Source organism: Protomyctophum parallelum (genome assembly GCF_964188405.1).
Source record: "Protomyctophum parallelum genome assembly, chromosome: 23".
Classification (NCBI taxonomy): Eukaryota; Metazoa; Chordata; class Actinopteri; order Myctophiformes; family Myctophidae; genus Protomyctophum; species Protomyctophum parallelum.
In genome coordinates this window covers 14738198-14761023 of record NC_139715.1, presented here as the reverse complement: position 1 = coordinate 14761023, position 22826 = coordinate 14738198, and the positions used below count along the sequence as shown (strand labels likewise).

Below are 22826 nucleotides of genomic sequence, written 5' to 3'. Positions count from 1 at the left end.
CTTCTTGTTTGCACATCCCTGCTGTGTTCTCAGCCATAGGAACTTCTTAGGAATGTGGACTGTGGAGAGAAATTAACAAACCTCAGCGCACTGGCCATGTGGACAATAAGCATGCTGCACTGACTAGTGACTACAACAGGGTCATCATGGTACACGATGCAGTGTTGATTTCGTCGACTAAAACTAAGACGAAAAATTTTCGTCAACTACCTTTTTCCACTGACGAAAACTAAATGAAAACTAAGCTATACTGACAATTTCGTCAACAAATAAAAACTAGACTAAAATGTTAGGAAAGGACTAGTGGACAGATCCAGTATAAGTAATTTTACACTTGGTTGCATGCTGAAAATAGCAGATCTACAAGCTCACAACGTGTCACAGCGCGACGCGTTGTGGGCTTGTAGATCGGCTATTTTCAGAAAGTGTAAAAACAGCCATTACGACGGCATAAGGCCTTCCAAAATAAAATTTGTTCGACTAAATCAACTGTAGATTTAGTCGACTAAAATCTTATATTTAGTCGACTAAAACATTACACTAAAAACATTACAGGAATCACTTGAGTGGCAGTGTGATGTAATTGTAACGTGCCTTCCACACTTCCGGCGTACTTCCTCTCCCAGTGTAAATTATTTCGCCCCTCCAACACACATCGCTCCAACGGCCAATGAGGCATCTATTTTTTTTTATTTCTATGCAGGCTCATGCATCCAGCTGGTTAAGAAACTTGCCTCCAGAGCTGGCCTTGGTTGAATTGAATCCTCATATAAAACACTATCCTCCTCTAGTCTGCGTCTCCCTCTCGGCTCTCCTATACGGTCCATTCTGTTTTTTTTTTGTTAGTTTTTTTAATTAATTGCATTTGAGCTTTTATCCAAAGAATCGTATCTACGGTAAATACCACAAAGCACCAGTGACAGTGAAGGATATCACATCTCTAATCTCTACTTTGTCCTCTGAGATGCACACGGTATGCATTGAGTCATACGTGACCGTTAGATTGCAACTGACACGGCTATACAAAGCGGTGCATTAGGATCGTCTGTACCTCATTTAGATAAGATTATACTCTAATTACCGTTTTCTTGTGTCCATCAGGTCTGTGAGTGAACAGGATAAGCGCCATGTCGAGTTTGGCCGAGTAGACGAGGTCTCTTTTGTTGATCTGGATGAATGGAGTGTTCAGAAAACGCCAGAGAAAATGTTCAAACGCCCAACGAACCTGGGTTGAAGGAGTACAGGTGAAGCCAAATCATTTACATCTTTACAGGATCCTCATCCTTACAGTCACGAAAGCTTCCTGGAGATATCGATATTTTTAAATTAATTTTAATTTTAAAATTTCCGGACAACGCTCGTCTAATCTCCAGAAATTAGACAGTCTGTCTGTGTACAAGCACCTAAAAACACCCTGCAGTGCAAAAAGCACCTCCATCACATATTGTTACATGCTCTACATATGTGACAAAGCTCATAACACACAAAATAAACATTTTACACATCCTACTATAAATGCGCCACGTCTCTCTGCGTGCATGCGTACGTGTGTGTGTGTGTGTGTGTGTGTGTGTGTGTGTGTGTGTGTGTGTGTGTGTGTGTGTGTGTGTGTGTGTGTGTGTGTGTGTGTGTGTGTGTGTGTGTGTGTGTGTGTGCGTGTACGGTTGTAATGCACGTAACTCGAGAACCGTTTGACCCACCGACTTCACATTCGACACACGTGTTCCACACCCCCACAGGGAGTGCAGTGCCAGGTATCGAGTCGGTCGAACCCACGGTTCTTCAGAACCACCACAAAAGGCTCTGGTCAGGCTCTGCCAGTGGGCCTAATGAGGCCAACTCCTTTCACCTGTGCAATTTCCAGCCTCTGCCTCAGCCAATCAGGCTCTACCAGTGGGCCCAATTGATTGCCAAGTACACTTTTCAGTTTGCAGTCTTCACACACACACAGGCACATACACAGATCTCCATGTGAGACACCGGCTGACAGTAAAAATGGGTGCTATGGCAACATATATCATTAGGTTCCCAAGTTGCATCGATCCCAAGTAGGCCGGTGGCCGACTGCGACGGGCACGTACAGGTCTAGTAATATGATTGTGAACTTGTGTACTTTTACTATTGCTTTTGTACTTTTACTCGAGTAAATTTAGATTCCCGGAACTTTGACTTGTAACAGGGTGTTGCTACACCCTATTGATGTTTGTACTGAAGTAAAACATTTGAGTGCTTATTTATTTTCCATCACTGAATATCACAACTGGTACTAAGGATGATATCAGCACTAGTCTGTCGCCACGTGTTCACAACACAGCCGTTCCATGGCCGTTGTAGGGACATCAAAGGGGGCTTCACCGGTTCACCCCCTGCCCAAACAACTGGCCTCTCCAGAACCACGAATGCAGCATTTACTACGGTGGAAGAAATGCAAAATGCCCTCCTCTCCTTTCCATGCCATGCCGGAAGGCAGCATTCAGGAAAATAGCTTTTTTTCCCCCAAAGTCTCCTGAACTTGAATCTACAAGCTCTCAACTCGTCGCAGCGTGACGCGTTGTGAGCTTGTAGATCTGCTATTTTAGCTATTTCTGTTAAAAAGTGCCCTCTTACGAGATTTCAGCCCCTCTCACGTCCCTGATGCGTTGTCTCGACTGGCCTGCGTCCACATCACCTCCACGCAGTAAAACATTCAACTCAGAGAGTGTGCCAATGTATAACCAAGTGGACCCGTATAAGGTCCTCTTGAGTTAAATTAGCACTGGGGGGTTAGTTTTTTACTGTGTATACTCTTTTACATTGCAGCTCTGAGCCCTGCAGGGTGTGAAGACAAGTCTGAACAGGACGGGTGGAATTCTACCCACCTCCCCCCTGGCGACGAAAGCTTCTTCTCTGGGTCTCTGGACGTGGTCCAACCTACCCCTAAATGTCGGGTAAAGCCAGTGGTGGAAAAAGTACTCAATTGTTTTACTTAAGTACCAATACTGCAATTTTGAGCTACTTTGTTACAAGTAAAAGTACGGAATTGAAAATGTACTTCATGAGTAAAAGTACAAAAGTATCGGCATCAAAATGTACTTAAAGTACTCAAAGTAAAAGTATTCATATTGCAGAATGTCACATTTCACAAGTTAAAAATGTGTAGAACATCTATTGAAAATAGCTGATTGCGACGCAATGAGAGCTTGTAGATCGACTCTAATCAAAATTTAAATCGCCAAAGTAACTAAACTTTTAAAATAATTGTAGTGAATTAAAAGTACAAATTTTCGTTCTGAGATGTAGTGGATTTGAAGTAAAAGTACTGGAAATTGGAAATACTCAAGTAAAGTACAAATACCTCAAAATTGTACTTAAGTAGCACTGGGGAGATAGTTTGTTTGTGTTAAACACATGGTAACACACTTTAACACACTTTGCAGGCACATAAAACTAAAACATGCTCATGGTTTAGTTGATACATGTTATGCACTGCATTAGGTAACTGTTTTTAAACTTTAAGGTTTTTGTGCTTCGCGTATTATTAAATGTGAGTTACTTTTGAAACCTTATTTGACCCGTTCTAATTTACAACTCAGATTAAAACTGAAAGTAAAAGAAAATCTATTTATTTTTTTGCACTGTATTTGTTTACAGTATCTTCTCTATAATCCAGGGCCCGCATGCAACAAAAGGATAACCGCAAACTAAGCCTTTCAAATGTACACATTCCAATGTCTATGTGCGCATGGTAATACAAAATGTACAAAATATAAAGAAGAAGAAGCATCTGGAGTGTTTCTTTTGCAGAGAAATAACATATTTAGCTTTTAGCCACATGGATGCCTTTGTTGGTTTCCTCTCATATTGGCTTGTTTAGGATGGAATGCATGCGTCGTGACGGGACGTCCTGCTAATGGGAATGACCAGGGACACATAGACATCAAAGGGGGCTTCAGCCCCTGCCCTTTTACTCCTTCTGTAAAACAACTGCCCTCTCCAAACGGTGAAAGAAATGCACATGCCCTCCTCTCCTTTCCATGCCATGCCGGAAGGCAGCGTTCAGGAGATTTATTTATTTATTTTTATTCTCCTGAACTTGAACGTAGTATTTTGCGTTGAACAAATTTGTCTCGAAATCCATGTCGTATACACTGCATCTCCGCTAGCTAAAGAGTGCAGGGTTTCGCCCTGAAAATAGCTGATCTACAAGCTCTCAACGTGTCGCAGCGCGACGCGTTGTGAGCTTCTTACGTGATTTCAGCCCCAGCTGCCTCTCTAACACTCTCGTCCCTGTGAATGACTAACACCAAAAGCACCCTCATGTTTCATACGTTTACAGAGATAGGATGTTGTGTACTGTACGTCACCCTCATGGCCTGCTGCGAGTGGGTTCCAGTCTAATGACTCACGTTCATGCATGAGCACAGAGTGGGAATGGAAACAACGACGCACACGGTGAGATCCAAAACAACTTCATATCTCTCTCTTGTTTCAACTCTCTGTGACCCCGAGCTCACCTTTCTGTCCCTATAGTACCATCAACACATGGTCGAGAGCTGCCATGTTTAGTGGTGGACGTGGTGGGACTCTGATTTTTACTTGCCTATATATGCACCTTTGGTAACGTCATTGTACAGGTTACAGGTTTCTGCGTTACACCTTTGTTTTGTTTTGTTTGTTGCTTGGCCTTTCCACCACCACTGCAACGCTCTGCGACTCCAAGAAGCTCCCCTTTCTGTTCCTAATCCATGCCGTCCAGGAGGCAGGCAGGCAGCCATATAGGCAACCAGGGGTCGAGTGCTGCTACCCACACCGTGTAATTTGTGCTGCTCCGCCTGTGTGGCGTCGGGAGAGGCAGCGGTGAGGTTCAGAGGTCTGTCATTGACACATGGAGCTGGTTCCGCGCGCACCTGGGACGTCTCTTCATCTCCACAGGCGGCAGACGGTAGAGGCCACACTGTGTGTGTGTGTGTGTGTGTGTGTGTGTGTGTTGTGTTGTGTGTGTGTGTGTGTGTGTGTGTGTGTGTGTGTGTGTGTGTGTGTGTGTGTGTGTGTGTGTGTGTGTGTGTGTGTGTGTGTGTGTGTGTGTGTGTGTGTGTGTGGTAACTAAGTGCATGTACTCAAGTAGCCTACTGTACTTAAGTACAATTGTGAGGTATTGCTTTTTGTTTTACTTTGTCTGACCATTTTCGATACTTTTACTTCTACGTGCTTCCACTCGAAAACATTGCACTTTTAATCCACTACAATTATATGAACATTTAATTTCTAGTTACTTTGTAGATTTTTATTGTTATTGTTACAAAACACACTGAACACTTCAGCCTGTATATATTGCGGCCACTTGAAAATAGCCGATCTACAAGCTCACAATGCGTCGCATCGCGAGCTTAGATAGATAGATAGGTAGATAGGCTATTTGCAACAAAATAATATATACTTTTTGAACTTGTGAAATGTGACATTCTGCACAAAGAGTATTTCAACTTTTGTACATTTTCAATACGGGACTTCTACTTGTAACAGAGTACATCTATAATTGCAGTATTGATACAGCAAAAAATAATAATTGTGTGTTGTTTTTCCACCATGCATGCACTGTCTGGCAGTTGGTAGTGATTATCTGTGGACCCTGATTGGATGCACCCACAGACAGATGATTATCTGTGGCCCCTGATTGGCTGCATCCACAGACAGACAGCAGGCCGCTCTGCAACACATGTTCCTCTGACAAGAAGACGTAATGGTTTGTCATGGTCACACACACACACACGCGCGCACACACGCACATGCACATAATAATGTGTCTGTCAGCATCTTGTTCTGTTTTTCTTTTAAACCCCATTTAGACCTGAGGACGATTCTACAAATGACAGTGAAATTGTGACAGTTTAACAAAAAAAAATATATTATGCAGGTCTGCAAAGCTCACAAAGTGTTCGTTGTGTGCATCTGTTATTTTCGCTATGACACACCATCATAGAACATAGTCTACTCGACAGGACAACGCACGCACGCACACACGCACGCGCACACACACACACACGCACACACACACACACACACACACACACACTGGGACTCCATAGGGAACCACTGATGGTCGTCAAATTATCGACTTAGGAAATATATACTGTATATACATATCCATGGATTCAAGTCTCCATGGGGTCAGTAATCGATTTTTAGGGGGGGGGGGGGGGGGGGAGGAGGGCGGTGAACTATCCCTTTGAGTTGTTAAACAAACCTTCATCCCGTTTACTGTAATTTTCAAAGTGGGAGTATAAAGCTGATATGTTCTGACAGTAGCACCATGCCCGTGTGTGTGTGTAAGCACAGCTCACACCGTTGCGCCAACACACATGTGGCCCCACGCTGACGGCAGTGATTCACTAGCTTGGGTTTCTCCACATTTGTTTATTGAGAAACGAGAGTGTGGAATGGAAATGCAGGAGATATATGGCTGTAGCTTGGCAAGGCCAGCTATATATATAGGAGAAGGGTAATGAAGCACAGGTTTATTTTATTTACCACAGAGGAATGTAAGGGTGACGGATGGCAGTTCAACCCACTTTAACCCATTTAGGTCTGACGTCGAAATTAAAAAGATGTTTTCTGAATTACCTACGTTTCTTTATCAGTGGTGCTCAATATTTCATGTCAAGGACCCCAAAAAATGTGTACAGTAATTTGCAGACGACCACCATCTGAAAATATGTTGTTCCAGGAACCCCTCAGAAGCAAAGATATGAGTTAAAAACGTTCAATATATATTCAAAGATTTGCGCCACATTTTCACGATTTCGTGTCTTAAAACACCAAAAGGGGTTCCCGCCCCAAAATGGGTTAACTGTCTTGTTAATTGGGGACACATTGACTGGATGAACCGGCGCCGGGCGACCTTCTGATGACCAGAATCTGCATTCAGCTACAGGCAGTCAGGCACCCCAACGTAATCTCAAAATCTATTGTGTAGATTGCAGTGAAACTTAATACGCTCCGCTAAAGATGAACCCTGCTGATTTTGTTGACCCCTGTGGGGCCTTTAATTTCCTTTCTGGTCACCACCCTTTAGGCCGAAATATTCACAAGATATCACATACTTCAATCTGGAGATTTCCATGTCACTGCACACATTCATGCTTGCTAACTATTTTGCATAGATCCTGTATAACTTTGCCTCCAGGGCCACTTTCAGGCGAACATGCCAATTTTGAAGATGATATCTCGTACATTAAGATTGCACATTGCAGGATGAATGAAGTCGAACCCTAAGGGCTCCATTTTCGTCACCGCTAAATCCCTTATCTCTAAACTTCTTTGCCTTTTTTACTATTTGAAAAAACATTCTTGAATAGTTCAACTAGCCAATCTTCATTGACACGTTGTGAGCTTGTCGACTGGCCATTTTAACTATTCAAAAATGTTTAGCAAAATAGTAAAAAAAAAAGGCAAAAAGAAGTTTAGGGATAAGGGGTTTAGCGGTGACGAAAATGGAGCCCTTTGGCCAACAGGGACTATCTTTGTTATTTGTTTGTTTTATACCTGGAAAAGAGCAATCACCAAATAAGCATCAACTAAATGTTTTTCTCATACCGTAGTCACTCAAAGAGCACATCGATTGAGGAGGCATGGAAACAAAATGCTTGCTTTTTAGACATTTTTTATTTGACTCAGGAGCATGAATCGGAATACAACAATCAGCTGAAATGTACACTTACAGTACGCACGTAAGTCTGTCGATACATGGAAAGAAAAGGAACAGGAAACGATTTGATGACCCGATCAGAAGATTATAAAAAAGGAAACTATTTACATTAACATAAAAAAAACACCTTCATCAATGCAAAATCTGTATAAAAACACAAAACGACAGCATCAATACCATCACGTGCCACATCAGACAACTTCAAATATCACAGCACTTGTAAATACTGATATAAACATATTCACAGAATATACTATTTTAAAGACATTTTGATTAGAAAACATACATTAACCACTTCAACCCCCTACTCCTCCATTTACACCCTGGTGTCAAGTATAGGACACTAGTCTCGTTGCATGGCAAGTAGCAATGCCTGAAGCTATGTCTCCCCTGGCCAAGTGAGCATTTCATCTTGAAAGAACGGTAGAAATATGGAATTTGCTGGTCAAATCCAGGGTAAGCTGTGAAACTTAAGGATCGCATCTTTAAGAAATTGCAGACTGCATGGCGGCAGGGTCAACTGTTGGCTGATAGGTGAGGAGCGACAAGGATGTGGCTTCATCGAGGTTTGTCTGTATAGAGACTGTGATGTAAGATCTACCGCTGTGTGTAGAAGGCAATCACAGTTCTGGCGAGACGGTTTTTGTTTTGGTGTGTCGTTTACTGTTGGCAAAGAAAAATCGGATAATAACAAAGCCACTGGTAGACCTTTTTGCCTTCATAAATGTGCCAAAACTCTAGTGCACAATAGCTGAATAATTAAAGAACATTACCGGCTCTGTGGCCTGAAGAATATCACAATTGAATTGCCTGCAGGAGTGGGACATTTCAAATGGGTAGTGAGTATATTAAGTAGCAGTATCAACCCTAGCTACATGTGTTCTTGCCTCTTCCAAGAAACTGCTAACACGAGCCTTCAAAGTGTTTGATCGCTATCTGCTTCTCTTTCCTCTGGATCCGAAATGCATGACATTCCTCACTCGCCTGCTAACGGTGCGGTTCAGCCAAAAGTTTTACCCCAAGCCCCGCAGACACATAAATTACGCAATGTATTTGTCTTCCCTGACTTGAGTCGTAAGAAGCCTGTGGTTTGGCACAATCTCGGGTCTGGATCTTGTGGTTTGACAAGAGGGGTTTTTCACCTGCAGCTGTATACGTAGGTGGAGGTTAAATGGCAGGCCCTTGTGTGTGTGTGTGTGTGTGTGTGTGCGTGCGTGTGTGTGTGTGTGTGTCTCTCGTTATAGGAAAAGTGTGGAGTGCAGTGGAGCCATGATAACTGACTGACTGCTCCCACAACTGTCAGCTAACCACTAGTCTCTCGAGACAGACTGTTGACTCAGGAAAAGAGGGAGCTGTTTTTCCTTTATTTTTCGACGATGGGGTTCTCAGATTGGCTAAACACAGGCTAGTGTTGAGACTCAGTCTAACTGACTAAACCTGCAGGGCATGTTTGGGGGGAAGTGTCCTTTTGTGTGAATGTGTATTATTAGTGTGAAGTGAACTGCAGGCCGACGACCCCTTAGCTGAGAGACGGATGAAGCAGATCTATGAGACTTTGTCATAGATGGCTTCGTAGAATAGTTTGACAGCACTATCATCAGTGTACGTTGGATTCATGTCAATTCATTCATTCATTCATTTTCAGACATTTAACCACTTAAACAGTCAATTCTTAGTAAACTTGACCATTCACTCTGTACTTAGTCTGCTCATTTTCTACCTCTAAACCAAACCTCTTTGCCGAACATAGACTAGTCTACAGTCTACAAGCTCGTAGATTGGATATTTTGGGCCAAAGTTCTCCTGAGAATAGGATCCTATCGGGTTCAAGTGGTTAACGTAAAATAAACATCCTCACACACAGAAATTTGGCGACCCCTCTGTAGTAACTCTGAGGACCCCCTAGTGGTTCCGGACCCCCTGTTGAAGGCCCATGCATTGCTTGCAAGTGCGACTGCAGTCGTGCACAGGGGAGAGACAGACAGAGAGAGAGAGAGAGAGAGAGAGATACTGTTTGTGTATGTACAGGACTATACAGTATGCGTGCATAAGTGTGCGTGCAAGTACGTATGTGCAGAACATTTATGTGCTTTCGTGAGTGTGTTTGTGTACGTATGCGTATGCGTGTGTGTGTGTATTTGGCTGTGTGAATGTGTCCGCAAGTATGTGTTTACAGTGTCACTTGCCCCATTTGTTTGGGGTGACTCCATGTCTCCAGTTCGGTTGAAGTGCTTTCTTTAAAAAAACGCCCGCCTCCCCCCCTCAGTCCCCCAAAGGTCCAATCCATTTTTCTACTTGGGGAGGAGTGAAAACATTGTTTTCCCGCGGTACAGTGAATTACAGCTTACTGTATAGGCTTACATTTTGGTCAGGATTTCACACACGGTGCCAAGTCTATTTCTAACACGTCGGCCACACGTTTACAGCCGTCCGTCCCGCGCCCGGCCCAAGGAAAGCTTTGGTTAAGAGTGTCTGAAGAAAGTTATAATACGTCCAAACTTTGTCGTTTATTTTTTCACAGCGGGGGGACGTTGCTCTCCACGGCGGAGTACTCCGTCTCGGAGGCGGTGCTGTGCTGCGAGCCGCCGGCGTCGATGAGCCGGGCCAGGCCCGTCTTGGTGGAGTACTTGAAGATGAAGGCCTTCATGAGGTCGTAGCGGTAGTTGCGGTTGATGAAGTTGTAGACGACGGGGTTGACGCAGCAGTGCAGCAGCGAGAAGCACTGCGTGAGGTGCAGCGCCACGTACAGGAAGTTCTCCAGGCGGCAGTCGAAGGGCAGCACGCCGACGAGCGACAGCGTGTCCACCAGGAGGACGGCGTGGTACGGCAGCCAGCACACCAGGAACACCACGATGTAGGTCAGGATGATTTTGCGGCTGACGCGGCGCTCCTGGTCGCCGGAGCCGGGGGTGGTAGACGACGACGAGATGGCGCCGGCCAGGAGGAGGTAGAAGACGGCGATGACCGGGAAGGGGATGGCGAAGCCCAGGATCATGAAGCTCATCTGGATGCCCACCATCCACTCGCGGGGGTTGTCGGAGGGGTAGACGGGCCGGCAGAGCGTGCTCTCGGAGTGGTAGGACTTGACCGCCTGAAATTATTTACGGCATTTAGCAAGACTTACAGTGAGCAAGATAAAACACGAGGTAAGAACTATCATCAGTTTTAAACCATCTACCAGTAGATTACAAAGGCTGTGCAGGTTGACCACATTACATGCCCCAATATATATATATATATATATATATATATATATATATATATATATATATATATATATATATATATATATATATATATATATATATATATATATATATGGTGACTTTATTGGCCTGGGCCGTGGCTCAGCGGTCCAGGCACCTTGGCTGGCAATCCAGTCTGGCAGTGTACTGTGGGTTCGACTCCCGATCCCGACGGCCTTTACTGCATGTCACCCCCCACCCCCAACTCTCTCCCCATTTCCTGTCAGCCTACTTTCTATCCCTCCATAAAAAAAAAAAGAATAAAGGCGAAAGCCACAAAAAAAAACATAAAAAAGGTGACTTGATTGATTGACATCAAAACATAAGGTCCTGCCAGCTCAAACCCACAATGCAATGCTTTGTTTTCAAGAGTGTTGCGCACATTACAAAATCTTGTCGAGCTGGTCATTTTGAAAGTAGCTCAAGTCTGCGAACCAGCCTAAACAGCATACTGTAATATACAATACTGAAGCTACCATCAAAGCTACACACACCTGCAGGAAGTAGGTGTCGGGCAGCGAGGCGGCGAACGCCAGCAGCCACACCAGCACGCAGACGACCCTGCGGACCACCTTCCTCCGCCGGCTGCCGCTGTTGTTGGCGCCGTCGCCGCCGCCGAAGTGCGTCACGCTCAGGTAGCGGTCCACGCTCATGCACGCCAGGAAGAAGATGCTGCCGAACAGGTTGACGCTGAACACCAGGTGCGTGAGCTTGCACGCCAGCTCCCCGAAGGGCCAGTGGCCGCGCTGCAGCAGCGAGCTGACCCACACGGGCAGCGTGCCCACCACGCACAGGTCGGCCACGGCCAGGTTGAGGATGTACAGGTGTGTCTCGTGGCCGCCGCGGCGGCGCGCGGTGGCAGCGTCGGAGCCGCGCACGTTGACCCAGACCACCAGGGCGTTGGCCGCCAAGCCCACCTATAGGGAGGCAACGGACATTGAACATCAGTGGTTGTTGGAGGGGGGGAAAGTACTTGCTTAAGGACCTGAGGACAATTCTTACAAAAAGGTCTTTTTCTGAGAAGCCTCATGTTTATATGTCAGTTGCGGTGCTCAATTTCTTTCGTGTCAAAGACCCCCGGAATTATCTGTATTTGGCCGCGAACCCCCATCTGAAAATATGCTCCAGGGCCCAGAAGCAATTTTGCTCTGAAATAATATTATTATTCAAAGATTTGCGCCACATTTTCACAATTTTTCAAAAATAGCTAAACATAACATAATGCTTAAAAACACGGGGTTCCCGCCCAGAATGGGTTAAAAACGCAGACAATGCGTTTGACACGTGTGTGTATGAGGCCTTAAATGTATAAAATGGCCGCCGCCGGAACTGACCAGGAAGATGAAGACGTAGAGGAGGGACAGCGTGTAGAGGAAGGCTCCGTGGCTGAAGCCCGCTGGACACATGTACGTCTCCACGTGGTGCGACATGTTGTCCAGGTGCTCGCCGCCGCCACCGGCGCCGCCCGTGAAGTTTAGCTCCTCCCACATCTCCATCAGCTCCGTCAGGTCGTTGAGGCTCATGGCGGACTCCGCTGGCATGGTGGGGGTCGAAGTTCAAGAAAATCTAAAGTTTTTTTTTGTTGGGGCGGGAGACGACTTTCCGTCTGCAAAAACAAAAAAAGAGGAAACAACAAAGGTTAGTGTTTCGTTCGTGAAGAAAAGAAAAGACAGGAACTGATTATTTTCTTTCCATAAATTAAACCATTATCTGTAAAACACCCGTTGTTTATTTAAAAACACCATGGGGGTGCTTCTTTTCACTCAGACAATGCCTCATTTACATATTTAAAAATGTAAAATTCGTAATACAATAAATCGTTGTCTTCGTGTAAGTACTCAACTGGGGAAGTGTCGTGGTGATAACAATCTAATCTAGGTATGGTTTTGCCCACACGATTCATAATTAACGTTACAATTCTGGAGCTCTGGCTCATGGACTGAGAACCAAAAATGGGAATGGGTTGTGTGTGTGTGTTTCTGGGAGGATTCACATAGCAGCCAGAGGACTGTGGTTTTAGGGGTCGCGACCTCTTACACGCATCTCCAGACCCCTCTCTGTGGTCATTTCTTGTAAACATATCTTGGTTATATTGTTTGTTGAAATGTCAGAGGAGGCTTTGACTGCTAAAACATCCATTGTTTATTTGTGGAGAACATGTGCCGGAGTCCTCGTGGAGCCATCGCTTCATTCATTCATTATTTTTATCTTCTTGACATTTAGCTGTTCTTAGAAGGATTAAGTGGACGATCACGTCGCTAGCTGTTAATCACTTTCATTCAAGCGAAAACATCTCACATGGTCACCTTCAGTATATAATATATATTATTTCAGAGCGAAGGTTTTTAACTCAAATCTTTGCTGGGGTCCTTGACATGAAATATTGAGCACCACTGATACAGAAACATTTAGAAGATTTTTTTTTTAATTTCGACGTCAGGCCAGTGACTACCCCTTTTGTAAGTACCTCTTTTCCATCGCCTCAATGAATGTAACCATAACCAGGACCAGAGATACAACATAATCCCCAACTGGTCATGATTGAGTTACCAGATCGACCGCAGAGGGATATCAAAAATAGATGCATGGATTTCCCCCGCCATTCCCCACAGCACATCCAACCACGGTTATTTTTGTGGCCGGTCCATGGGTATCATTTTAAACATGGTCTACTACCATGGTGGTGTGCTGCCGGGGCAGGAGGGTATGTGGGCCGCCTGCTGTTCTGAGGAATGTTCTCTCTGTTGTTCATCACACAGAGAACATTTCCCATGGCTCCCGGCTCCTCTCAGACCATCAATAACGGACAGAATTAGGACCGGGCTGCTGCCAGAAAGAGAGTTATCTCCCCGCCCCCCCTCCCCTGAAAAACAGGACACTTGACTTGACACATATGGGTCCAATTTGAGCGCCGTGTCGGGCTAACATGAACCGTTAATAAATAAGCTGTTTGTACTGCCAGTCAGTCCAGAGCCATAGAGTATAGACGGAGTAACGACTCTCCTACATAGACTTCTATTGAGAATGGGGACAACAAATAGGGAGTCCTGGACCGGAAGTTGGCAGAATTTGCATTGGACTCAGGCAACAGCCCAGCTTTAATGATCTTAAATCCCTTTCTTTTAGATTGTTTTGTATAGTAATCGTACAACATAAACATTACAGAGACTTTAGTTGTTACTGTACAATACTTTAAAACAGTTGGCATGTTGCACACAATGCCTACAATTTCTCTTATTTGCACTGCCCTCGTTGAAAACAATGCATTTCCAACTCCAGCTTGTCCCTCTCCGCAGGCTGCATGAACAGCGCTCGAGCACTCTGTTTCTGCCCCCTCAAAGTCGTAACTCTTCTATTAGATGGCTCTGAGTCAGCCCACGGCTGAGGGGACGATGTCCGCCTTCCCATACCCAGAAAGTACATGTTTCTAGGTTTCACTGTGCTCCACATGGCCCTGATACAGTTCAAATCATGAACTTCTGAAGTTCTTTTCAATGCTGTTCTGTTATATCCATTGATATGTGTTATACATGTTGCGTTAATTATCTTTTCCATAACGGGGTACTTAAAAAAATACTGCCTTCTTGACCTGCAGGACTCACTTGACGTAAATCACAAAATTATTTATCTGCTCAAATAAAGGATAAAGGAGTAATATATTATTTGACAAGCTCAACATTAGTATAACTTGACCTGAATCAATCCCCCCCTCCATCAGCTTTATTGAGAGAAATAAACTACAAATGGGGGTGGACAGCCCACTATAAACTATTTCTATATGTACCGGTATAATAAAGATTTATGAATCTTTTATAATAAGACAAACTATCTCCAGTCATGTATTGTTACAGCGTTGTGGTTTAAGTTATGACAGGTTTCCTGTGTGGGTCCAACTTCTGCGTTTTAATGGGTTAAAATGGTTCCAATTTCCACGTTAATGCACTGCTTATGTCAAACTTGTAATGAAGATTCATCATTTTATTAATGGTTATAATGGAACGCTTGGCTTAGTTTAATGGACGGAACCTATACATACATATAAGTAGGACGTCTGTGTTTCATCCACCACAGAAAACATGTCTTTTTGGTTTTACTTATCATTATTAACGACATACACAAGCAGAATTATTTCCCCCACCGTAAGATTAGAAGTGTTGTATTTAAAAAAAAAACAATTCTTACATGACCCATTGCTAGGTTTATTAAATGTATCATCATCCAAGTACAGTATAACCTCTCCTGACAGGGGCACACATAAAACTGCACCCAAGTGGAAAAAAGCTAATTTGTTCAGGGATTAGGAAACCGCTCGGAACTGTCACCCGTACAGTCGAGCCGCGGAAAGATTACAACCACAGAGGGAAATTACTCATATCCATTATCAAGGGTACAGTTCATAACACACTTGGCGTAGTCGCCGTGATTAACTGAAGCACATCTGAAGTGGTTGTTTGATGAGCAAACAGTGTGACTACTAGGTTCTGTAACACTTAAGGCTAACTAATACCTTTTCATTTCAGAACACATCACTTTTTGCCAAGTTTACAGCTAATGCCATACACTGACATCCTGAAGTGTTCATTTAATACCCATTCTGGACGGGAACACCTTTTGGTGTTTTAACCATTATGTTATACCTTAGCTATTGAAAAATAGCAGATCTACAAGCTCTACAAGCTTGAAAATCTTTGAATATATATTCTTTCAGAGCGAACGATTTTAACTCAAATCTTTGCTTCTGGGGGGGTCCCTGGAACAACATGTTTTCTGATGGCGGCCAATTACATGAAAATGTTTGAGAACGACTGATATAGAAACATGGGCTTTTCAGAAAACATGTTGGGATTTAGAAGACCATTTAAATCTACGGCTTGTGCAAAGAGGGAATCCTTCCTTGACTGTGGGAGATATTGGGCTCAAGAGCTTTAGGCAATACTATACTTAGTCAACCAAGTAGGATGTTCTACCACCAGGGTCTACTGTGTCTCCATGGAAGAGAAGGGAGACCACCTCCACCCACGGCACCTATACTACTTGTATAGCATTTATTTACCATAAAGACTGGCTAAACCAACGCTTTATAATTCATTCTAATAAGTTTCGGATTGACGCTTTAATAGAAAACACAAACACTGGATATTTTCCCACACATTGGCACATACTGTACCTCCACACTGCTTATTATATTGACACAATCATTCTATAATATGTCTCAGTCGGTATTATCATTACATCAAGTGTCCACATGCAGGGAGCAGCCCTCATAAACGTTAACCGTGACACCACTATATAATAGTCTGGTGGTGATTGAAGTACAGCCGTCAAGTTTACGAGCAGCACGGTGACCTTATATAGCGCGTTACGCTGCGACCACACAAGCACATCCTCGCTCGTGTACAGAAAGAAGACATTGTGAATGCTTTGCGGGACTGACAGGGGTGTCCCCTCAAGGCCCCGGGGTCACAGACTGTGTGTGTGTGTGTGTGTGTGTGTGTGTGTGTGTGTGTGTGTGTGTGTGTGTGTGTGTGTGTGCGTGTGCGTGTGCGTGTGCGTGTGCGTGTGCGTGTGCGTGTGCGTGTGCATGCCCACATATGCAGCTGTGCAATTGGGGTTTGACTTGTGTATGCATGTGTGTGTGTTACTTACACCCATAGAGTACTGAGTGGCATGCTTATTGTATCATGAAGACATGTGCCATGATTTTGTGAATGTAACCTTAACTGCACCTTTAAATATTTGTGTCCTTGTATGCTCTCCTTTATGTGGACATGTCACATGACTACATTGTTCAAGTGCGTGCGTACGTGCGTGCATTCAGGGCTCAAGGGCGGATATGTATAAGTGCATGTTATGGGGCCATTGCCGTCACCATTTATGAGAGGTGAAAAGTCTGTCTAAACTAAAGGGCCAGAAATAGCATCATTGTTAGTACACTCAACAGTAAAATCATACTGTATAGGTCGACTTTAAACACGAAGATCCTCAGCGCTAATTTAACCATGTGAAACTCAGCGAGTGTACACATGTAACCAAATGGACCCGTATTGGTTACATTAATTTTGTACACTCTCTGAATTGGAGAAGGTCAGTTTATACCAGTGTCACCACCACCACCACCACCACCATAAAAAGCTATATCTCTGTCTGCAATGCATTATTTATGTATACTTAAACGTAATCCATGACATTGCTTATGCTTACTTAGATTAACTGTCCAGAAAGATCCTCAGTGTGTTAATTTAACTCTTGAGTGTGCACGTGTATCCAAATGGGCCCTTAAGGACGGGTTACAGTTGTACACTCAGAGTTATACAAAGGACCGTGATCTTTATTTATACAGCTCTGCTCAACAACACACCGTTACAATGCACTTTATTAGTGGCAAGATGAAATACAGCCATGGTGGAGAAAAAAAGAAACGGCAACAGCGGCAAACATGAAAAGGTACACAAGGAAATGGCCAACGGGGTATACTTTAGACATGAATACAAGAGGCAACAAAAGCTATGAAAAGGCCTTGATATATATATAAAAATATAGGTTGTTTTTCAGCAGTGATTTAAAACGTGACACTGACTTATAACCCATTTTGGGCGGGAACCCCTTTTGGTGTTCTAAGCATTATGTTATGCTTTAGCTGTTGAAAAATAGCAGATCTACAAGCTCATAGCGTGTGCCGCACTATGAACTTGTAGGTCTGCTATTTTTGAAAAATCGTGAAAATGTGCCTGAAATCTTTGAATATATATTGTTACAGAGCAAGTTTTTTAACTAAAATCTTTGCTACTGGGAGGGTCCCTGGAACAACATATTTTCAGATGGGGGTCGGTGGACAAATATTTGGGGTCCTTCACATGAATATGTGGAGTAGGTGGAGTAAAAGTACAAATTTTGGCTCTGAGATGAGATGTAGTGGAGTAGAAGTAAAAGTACTGGAAATTGAAAATACTCAAGTGAAGTACAAATACCTCAAAATTGTACTTAAGTAAAAGTACTTAGTTACTTTCCACAGTGACAATCCTTGGTGTTCATTTGACTCTGAAGAGTATACAAATGGAACAAATTGGATCCATTTGTATACTCTTTGAGGTTAAATTAGTTTACAACAGTGTATGTGCACTCTCTAGCCAAAACAGCGAGTACTGGCTCCAACTGAAGTGCTTTTAAATGATGTTTGTGCACGTTTATGATACAGCCTGGCCGCTTCAAAACAACTCCACACATACTTATATGCCCTTTAAAATCGATACACCCTGAATCGAGACTTTAAAGCAAAGGGAATTTGGCGGTATCAAAGAGAAGTGGTCTCGTCTGTTTATGTGCACTTAAAATTAGCCAGATGTTTGCTCTCCCTAACAAAGTTAGCGAGATAGCCTCTAAGAGCATTGCGGAGTAACCCGAGCAGATGGACAGCTGTAGCAAACTAGCCCTAAATCACCAACAGATCACAACAAAAAGAATCACCGGGAGGACCACCGCAATCCTTCCAGGGGGAGGAGAACGCATCCCCAAACAAAAGGCAGCTGGATGAGCTGCTCTCTCCCTTTCATGGCTCTGAACACACCTTCCTGTTTAGAGCGAGGGTTTTTTGATTGATTGATTGATTGAAGTATTTATTAACCGTTTGCAGAATTACTGTACATTTCAAGCACAGCAACTCAATAAAAAAACTGTTAACTGAGAGTGGACGACACCATAAAGCATTACACTTGTTTAGAATAGGGTCCACCGTTTTTCAATTCATCATAACATTTAGAGACGTACAGATATACACTTCTATATAGCCAAAAAAATCATCATAAAGGAGGTAAAAAAGCGGGGGGGGGGGGGGGGGGGGGGGACATATACAGTGAGGGGAAAAAAGGGGTGGGTGGGGGAATTCAGATTCGAATTGCAGTTGTCCGTATAGGTCTCCTTTTGAGAGCGGTTTTGAAGGAGTCAAGGGAGTCACATGTCTTAATGACAGTTGGTAGGGTGTTCCAAGGAGACTGAGGAGAGGGGATACGTGAAAGGAAAGGAGAGGAGCGGTGAGAGTAGATGGGAGACGAGGGAACAGGCAAGAGAGTCAGAGGTAGGAGAGGAGATGAGATATAGAGGAGTTGGGATAGGACATGAGGGGAGAGGAGAGGAGAGCAGTGTTGCTTTTGTCGACTAAAACAAAGACTACCTTTTTCCACTGACGAAAACAAAATGGAAACTAAATGAAAACCATAAAGCTATGATGACTAAGACTAAATATATTCACAATTTCGTCAACAAATAAAAACTAGACTAAAATGGTAGGAAGGGACTAGTGGACAAGAGATCCAGTGAGTCATTTTACACTTGGGTGCATGCTGAAAATAGCAGGTCTACAATCCCACAACGTGTCGCAGCGTGACGTGTTGTGAGCTTGTAGATCTGCTATTTTCATCAAGTGTAAAAAACACTCAAGGCCTGCCAAAATACATTTTAGTCAACTATACCAACTGAGTGTGCAGATTTAGTTGACTAAAACTAGACTAACACTAAAACATTCCAGGTGACTAAAATGTGACAAACTAAATGAAAACTATTCAAGAGACTATGACTAAAACTAAAATCTAAACTTTCTGCCAAAAACTACACTGGAGGAGAGAAGAGGACATATGGACGGGAGGGGAGAACGTCTTTACCATTCTACTGTACAACAGACAGTTTAAGGTCCTTGCAGACTGATGCGTTTTTCTGCACTTCTCCGTCATTTTGGTGCATTTTATGAAAAACGTACCAGTCTGCACTCTGCAAGGACCATAAGTATCTGACATGGTGTGTGTTAGTATTATTTATTTTGCCCGGCATAATGCAAAGCCTTGTTGAGGAGGGTGTATAGTATACTGATGTTTGATTTAGTTAATTGTGCAGTGCATTGTGACAGTGCTTTTTGAAGTGTGATGACTTTCTGCACCCTGTAACTTCAGGTCCTATCTTAAAGTATACACACAATCTTAAAGAAATCAATCTAAATCAGTGATTTTGAACATTCATATAACGCTTTCTTTCCCATAAATCGCCACGCATCACAACTAGCACCCGGGGCTCTCTTGTAAATACCTTGTGTTGTGTTTATACTTTAGGGTCCCTTCTTCACCTGATCCTTGGCCCCCGAGGGGCCAGTAGCATTGACGTTTGGCCCAAGATAGATGAGACATAATAAATCTCAGAAGCTTGGTTGTTGAGCAAACACACAGACACATAGATTGCAGGTTGTAGTTACCACACAACTACGTACGTGTTGCTGTTGCACTCAATCCAGATCAATGTGAAATCTGTGCCTTTCACTGTCTTCAGCACACGCCAACACACACGGCTGTTGATGGATAGTGGTTAGTGGAGATAGATACCTCCTTGGCCGCTGTGTGGACTGTGATCTGTCTATATGCGGATAGACGGAGGAACTACTCATATTACCTTACAATGTACAATTGCGGCTTATCTTCACTTTACTTTGGCACAAGCTTTTGAATGAAACAAGGTTCTGGAACAACAATTGAGAAGAATGCCCTTTATTCACTCTTTGACTGTTACTGCAGGCAACAGTTTGTGGATTTGACATGACTGCCATATGCCAGCAATTATGTTCTCTTCGCTGTTTCTACATACAGTCAACCACCCTGTCATTTTCCTGTTCACACATTATACTCTCTCTCTCTCTCTCTTCTAGCCCCCCTCTCTTTCCCTCCTATACCCATTCATTAAGCTCATGGCTCCAGTCAGCCATCTCTACCCTCCCCCTCCTCTCCTCCCCTCATCTCACACTCTCGAATCACTCACTACCATTCTCTGCAGCACTGTTGTCCTTCTGAGAGCCAAGAAGAAACCCCCCCACCTCTTCTCTTCCTCCCTCTTGTGTATGTGCATGCGCACAGTGACACCTGAAATAAAATGGGGATTTTTTTTAAATCCTGCAACTTTCGTCTCTTTAATCTAATGGTTTAAATCAGCGGTTCTCAAACTGAGAATGACAGGCAGCCAGGTCCGTCTGTAACTCTGAGAGTGTATACGAATACGAATGGTTCACCCTCCAGAGTGAAACTTATATGGGAGTCCTTCCTTGTGACATTATACTGTGGGCTATAAACTGTAAATTCGAAAATGAAAACCACTGGTTTAAATGGCAGCAGAGCAGAAGTTAAGTTAGTCAGCCTATAGGCCTACCTATACTTGCAGTTTCTCAGAAATAGCCTATATATAAATAACAGTACGTTATAGTTTATAATGTTATTGATAGCCCACTATAAGACAACTCTGCAACAAACTATAATGAGACTCTTTTGTGGTTTAATCTGAGGTCCACATCGCTCTATAATCTATATAAATCATATAGACATAGTGTTATCTAAAAATCCCATTGAATGCATGCATGTCCAGTCTGGAGATAAAGCGCACTGTTGTATGTGTTAATCCACAACACCGCCAACTGTGAAACAACGCACGACAGCTTTTACAATGCCGCTGCTGACAGGCTGGCTCCTGTGCGTCTCTCTCCACAATCACAGTGTGCTACTATAGGCTAATAGCAATACAATATAGGCCTACTTTCGATTATAGCCTATTATGTGCTACAGTGCTAGTGAACTTCTTATACATTCGCTTGCAGTGGCTTTTAAAGGACACAGCAGCAACAGAATAAAACCAATAATAAAACCAACGGCCAAGCTATATAAACATGAAACGAACCAATAAATAATCCACCATATTAGTGTTAATAATGTATCCATTTATTATAACCCTGATAGGCTACTGTACAAATGTATAGCGAAATTGACTCTTAATGGTCCATTTGGTTACATTGTGTAGTTTTTGAGTTGCATTATATAACAAATGTGATCCATAACTGTAAATTAATATCCTAATCGGGATTCGAACCCGGGTCTCCCGCGGCACGAGACACCACATTTATACCACTCTCTTGGTTAAAACGTTGTAGGCTATAGTCAATACAAATAAATAATGGATTTCAGCTTTAACGCAGCCAGGATTTTACATGCGAAGGTGAGGTAGCCTATACCAGCCTATACAGCAGTGCATGCTTTAATTAAATGTCGATGACATGTATATGCAGAAAGAAAAACTTACTTGCAATAAAGAAGTGACTTTGATTTAATCCTGCAGCGCTCTGCACGTGCGGTCTGTACGTCGATCACTTGGGTTCGGCAAAAAAAGGTATCCCTGGATATAAATAAAGTCCTCTTGTCGTGAAAATCGTATCCCAAAAGTAAGTTGAGAGAGGGAGAGAGAGAGAGAGATGTAGCGAGAGGTAGGATAGGGAGAGGTGGGAGAGAGAGAGAGTTGTATAGTTCTCGACTCTCGGTCAGTGTTTCTGCCTGGTACGTCCCGCTGCACTTGCTATTATACAGAGAGGAGGAGGAGGAGAGAGAGAGAAACGCCTACCTATAGTGGTGGTGGAGGAAAGTAACATACATTTACCAGAGTAGCCTGTTATATAATGTACTTAAGTAGAATGTTGAGGCATGTTTTTACTTTGCTGGAGTATACTTCCATTCCACGTCCCACTCCTTAGACTAGTCCATTAATTGGTATAGGCCTATACTTCCAATACCTATAAACTTTCCTTTATAAAGTTCCCAAACTTTTTCATGTCAAGGACCCCCAAATTGATACTAATTAGCCCGCGGACCCCCCATTTGAAAAGACATGCCAGGGACCCCCCCATAAGAGAATATTTTTTTAATGGCTCTAGCAATGATCCTCAACCAGTTTAATTTCAAGGACCCCCAGTTTGACATGCACTATACGGACCCCCATTTAATGGCATTTCTATCTCTGGGATTCTATCTCTGGCATTTCTATCTCTGGGACCCCCAATTTATATTGTAAAATCAATGTTAATTTAACTATCATTTAGCTGCAGGACC

General features: G+C 43.3%; 2 protein-coding genes across 3 annotated transcripts in view; one reads left to right on the top strand and one right to left on the bottom strand.

Annotated features, from left to right (window-relative positions):
• Window positions 1-7619: 7619 nt before the first annotated feature.
• Window positions 7620-22240, bottom strand: LOC310854107 (atypical chemokine receptor 3-like). Of its 2 annotated transcripts, none has more exons than XM_083758624.1 (4): window positions 22027-22240; window positions 12264-12535; window positions 11424-11846; window positions 7620-10775 (listed from the first exon to the last, which is right to left on the bottom strand). In XM_083758624.1, the coding sequence occupies exons 2-4, from the start codon at window positions 12468-12470 to the stop codon at window positions 10200-10202; spliced, it is 1206 nt and encodes a 401-aa protein (XP_083614750.1). In that variant the 5' UTR covers window positions 12471-12535; window positions 22027-22240; the 3' UTR covers window positions 7620-10199. The 2 variants fall into 2 exon arrangements, with proteins under 2 accessions (XP_083614750.1, XP_083614751.1); XM_083758625.1 differs by having other exon boundaries at window positions 22031-22240.
• Window positions 13607-22826, top strand: part of drc11 (dynein regulatory complex subunit 11) — a gene marked incomplete at its 5' end in the record, with an annotated part of 102889 nt that continues 93669 nt past the window's right edge. Inside the window, one exon of the mRNA XM_083758384.1 lies at window positions 13607-13633. Coding sequence (XP_083614510.1) covers window positions 13607-13633 — 27 coding nt within the window. The remainder of the gene's footprint in view (window positions 13634-22826) is intronic.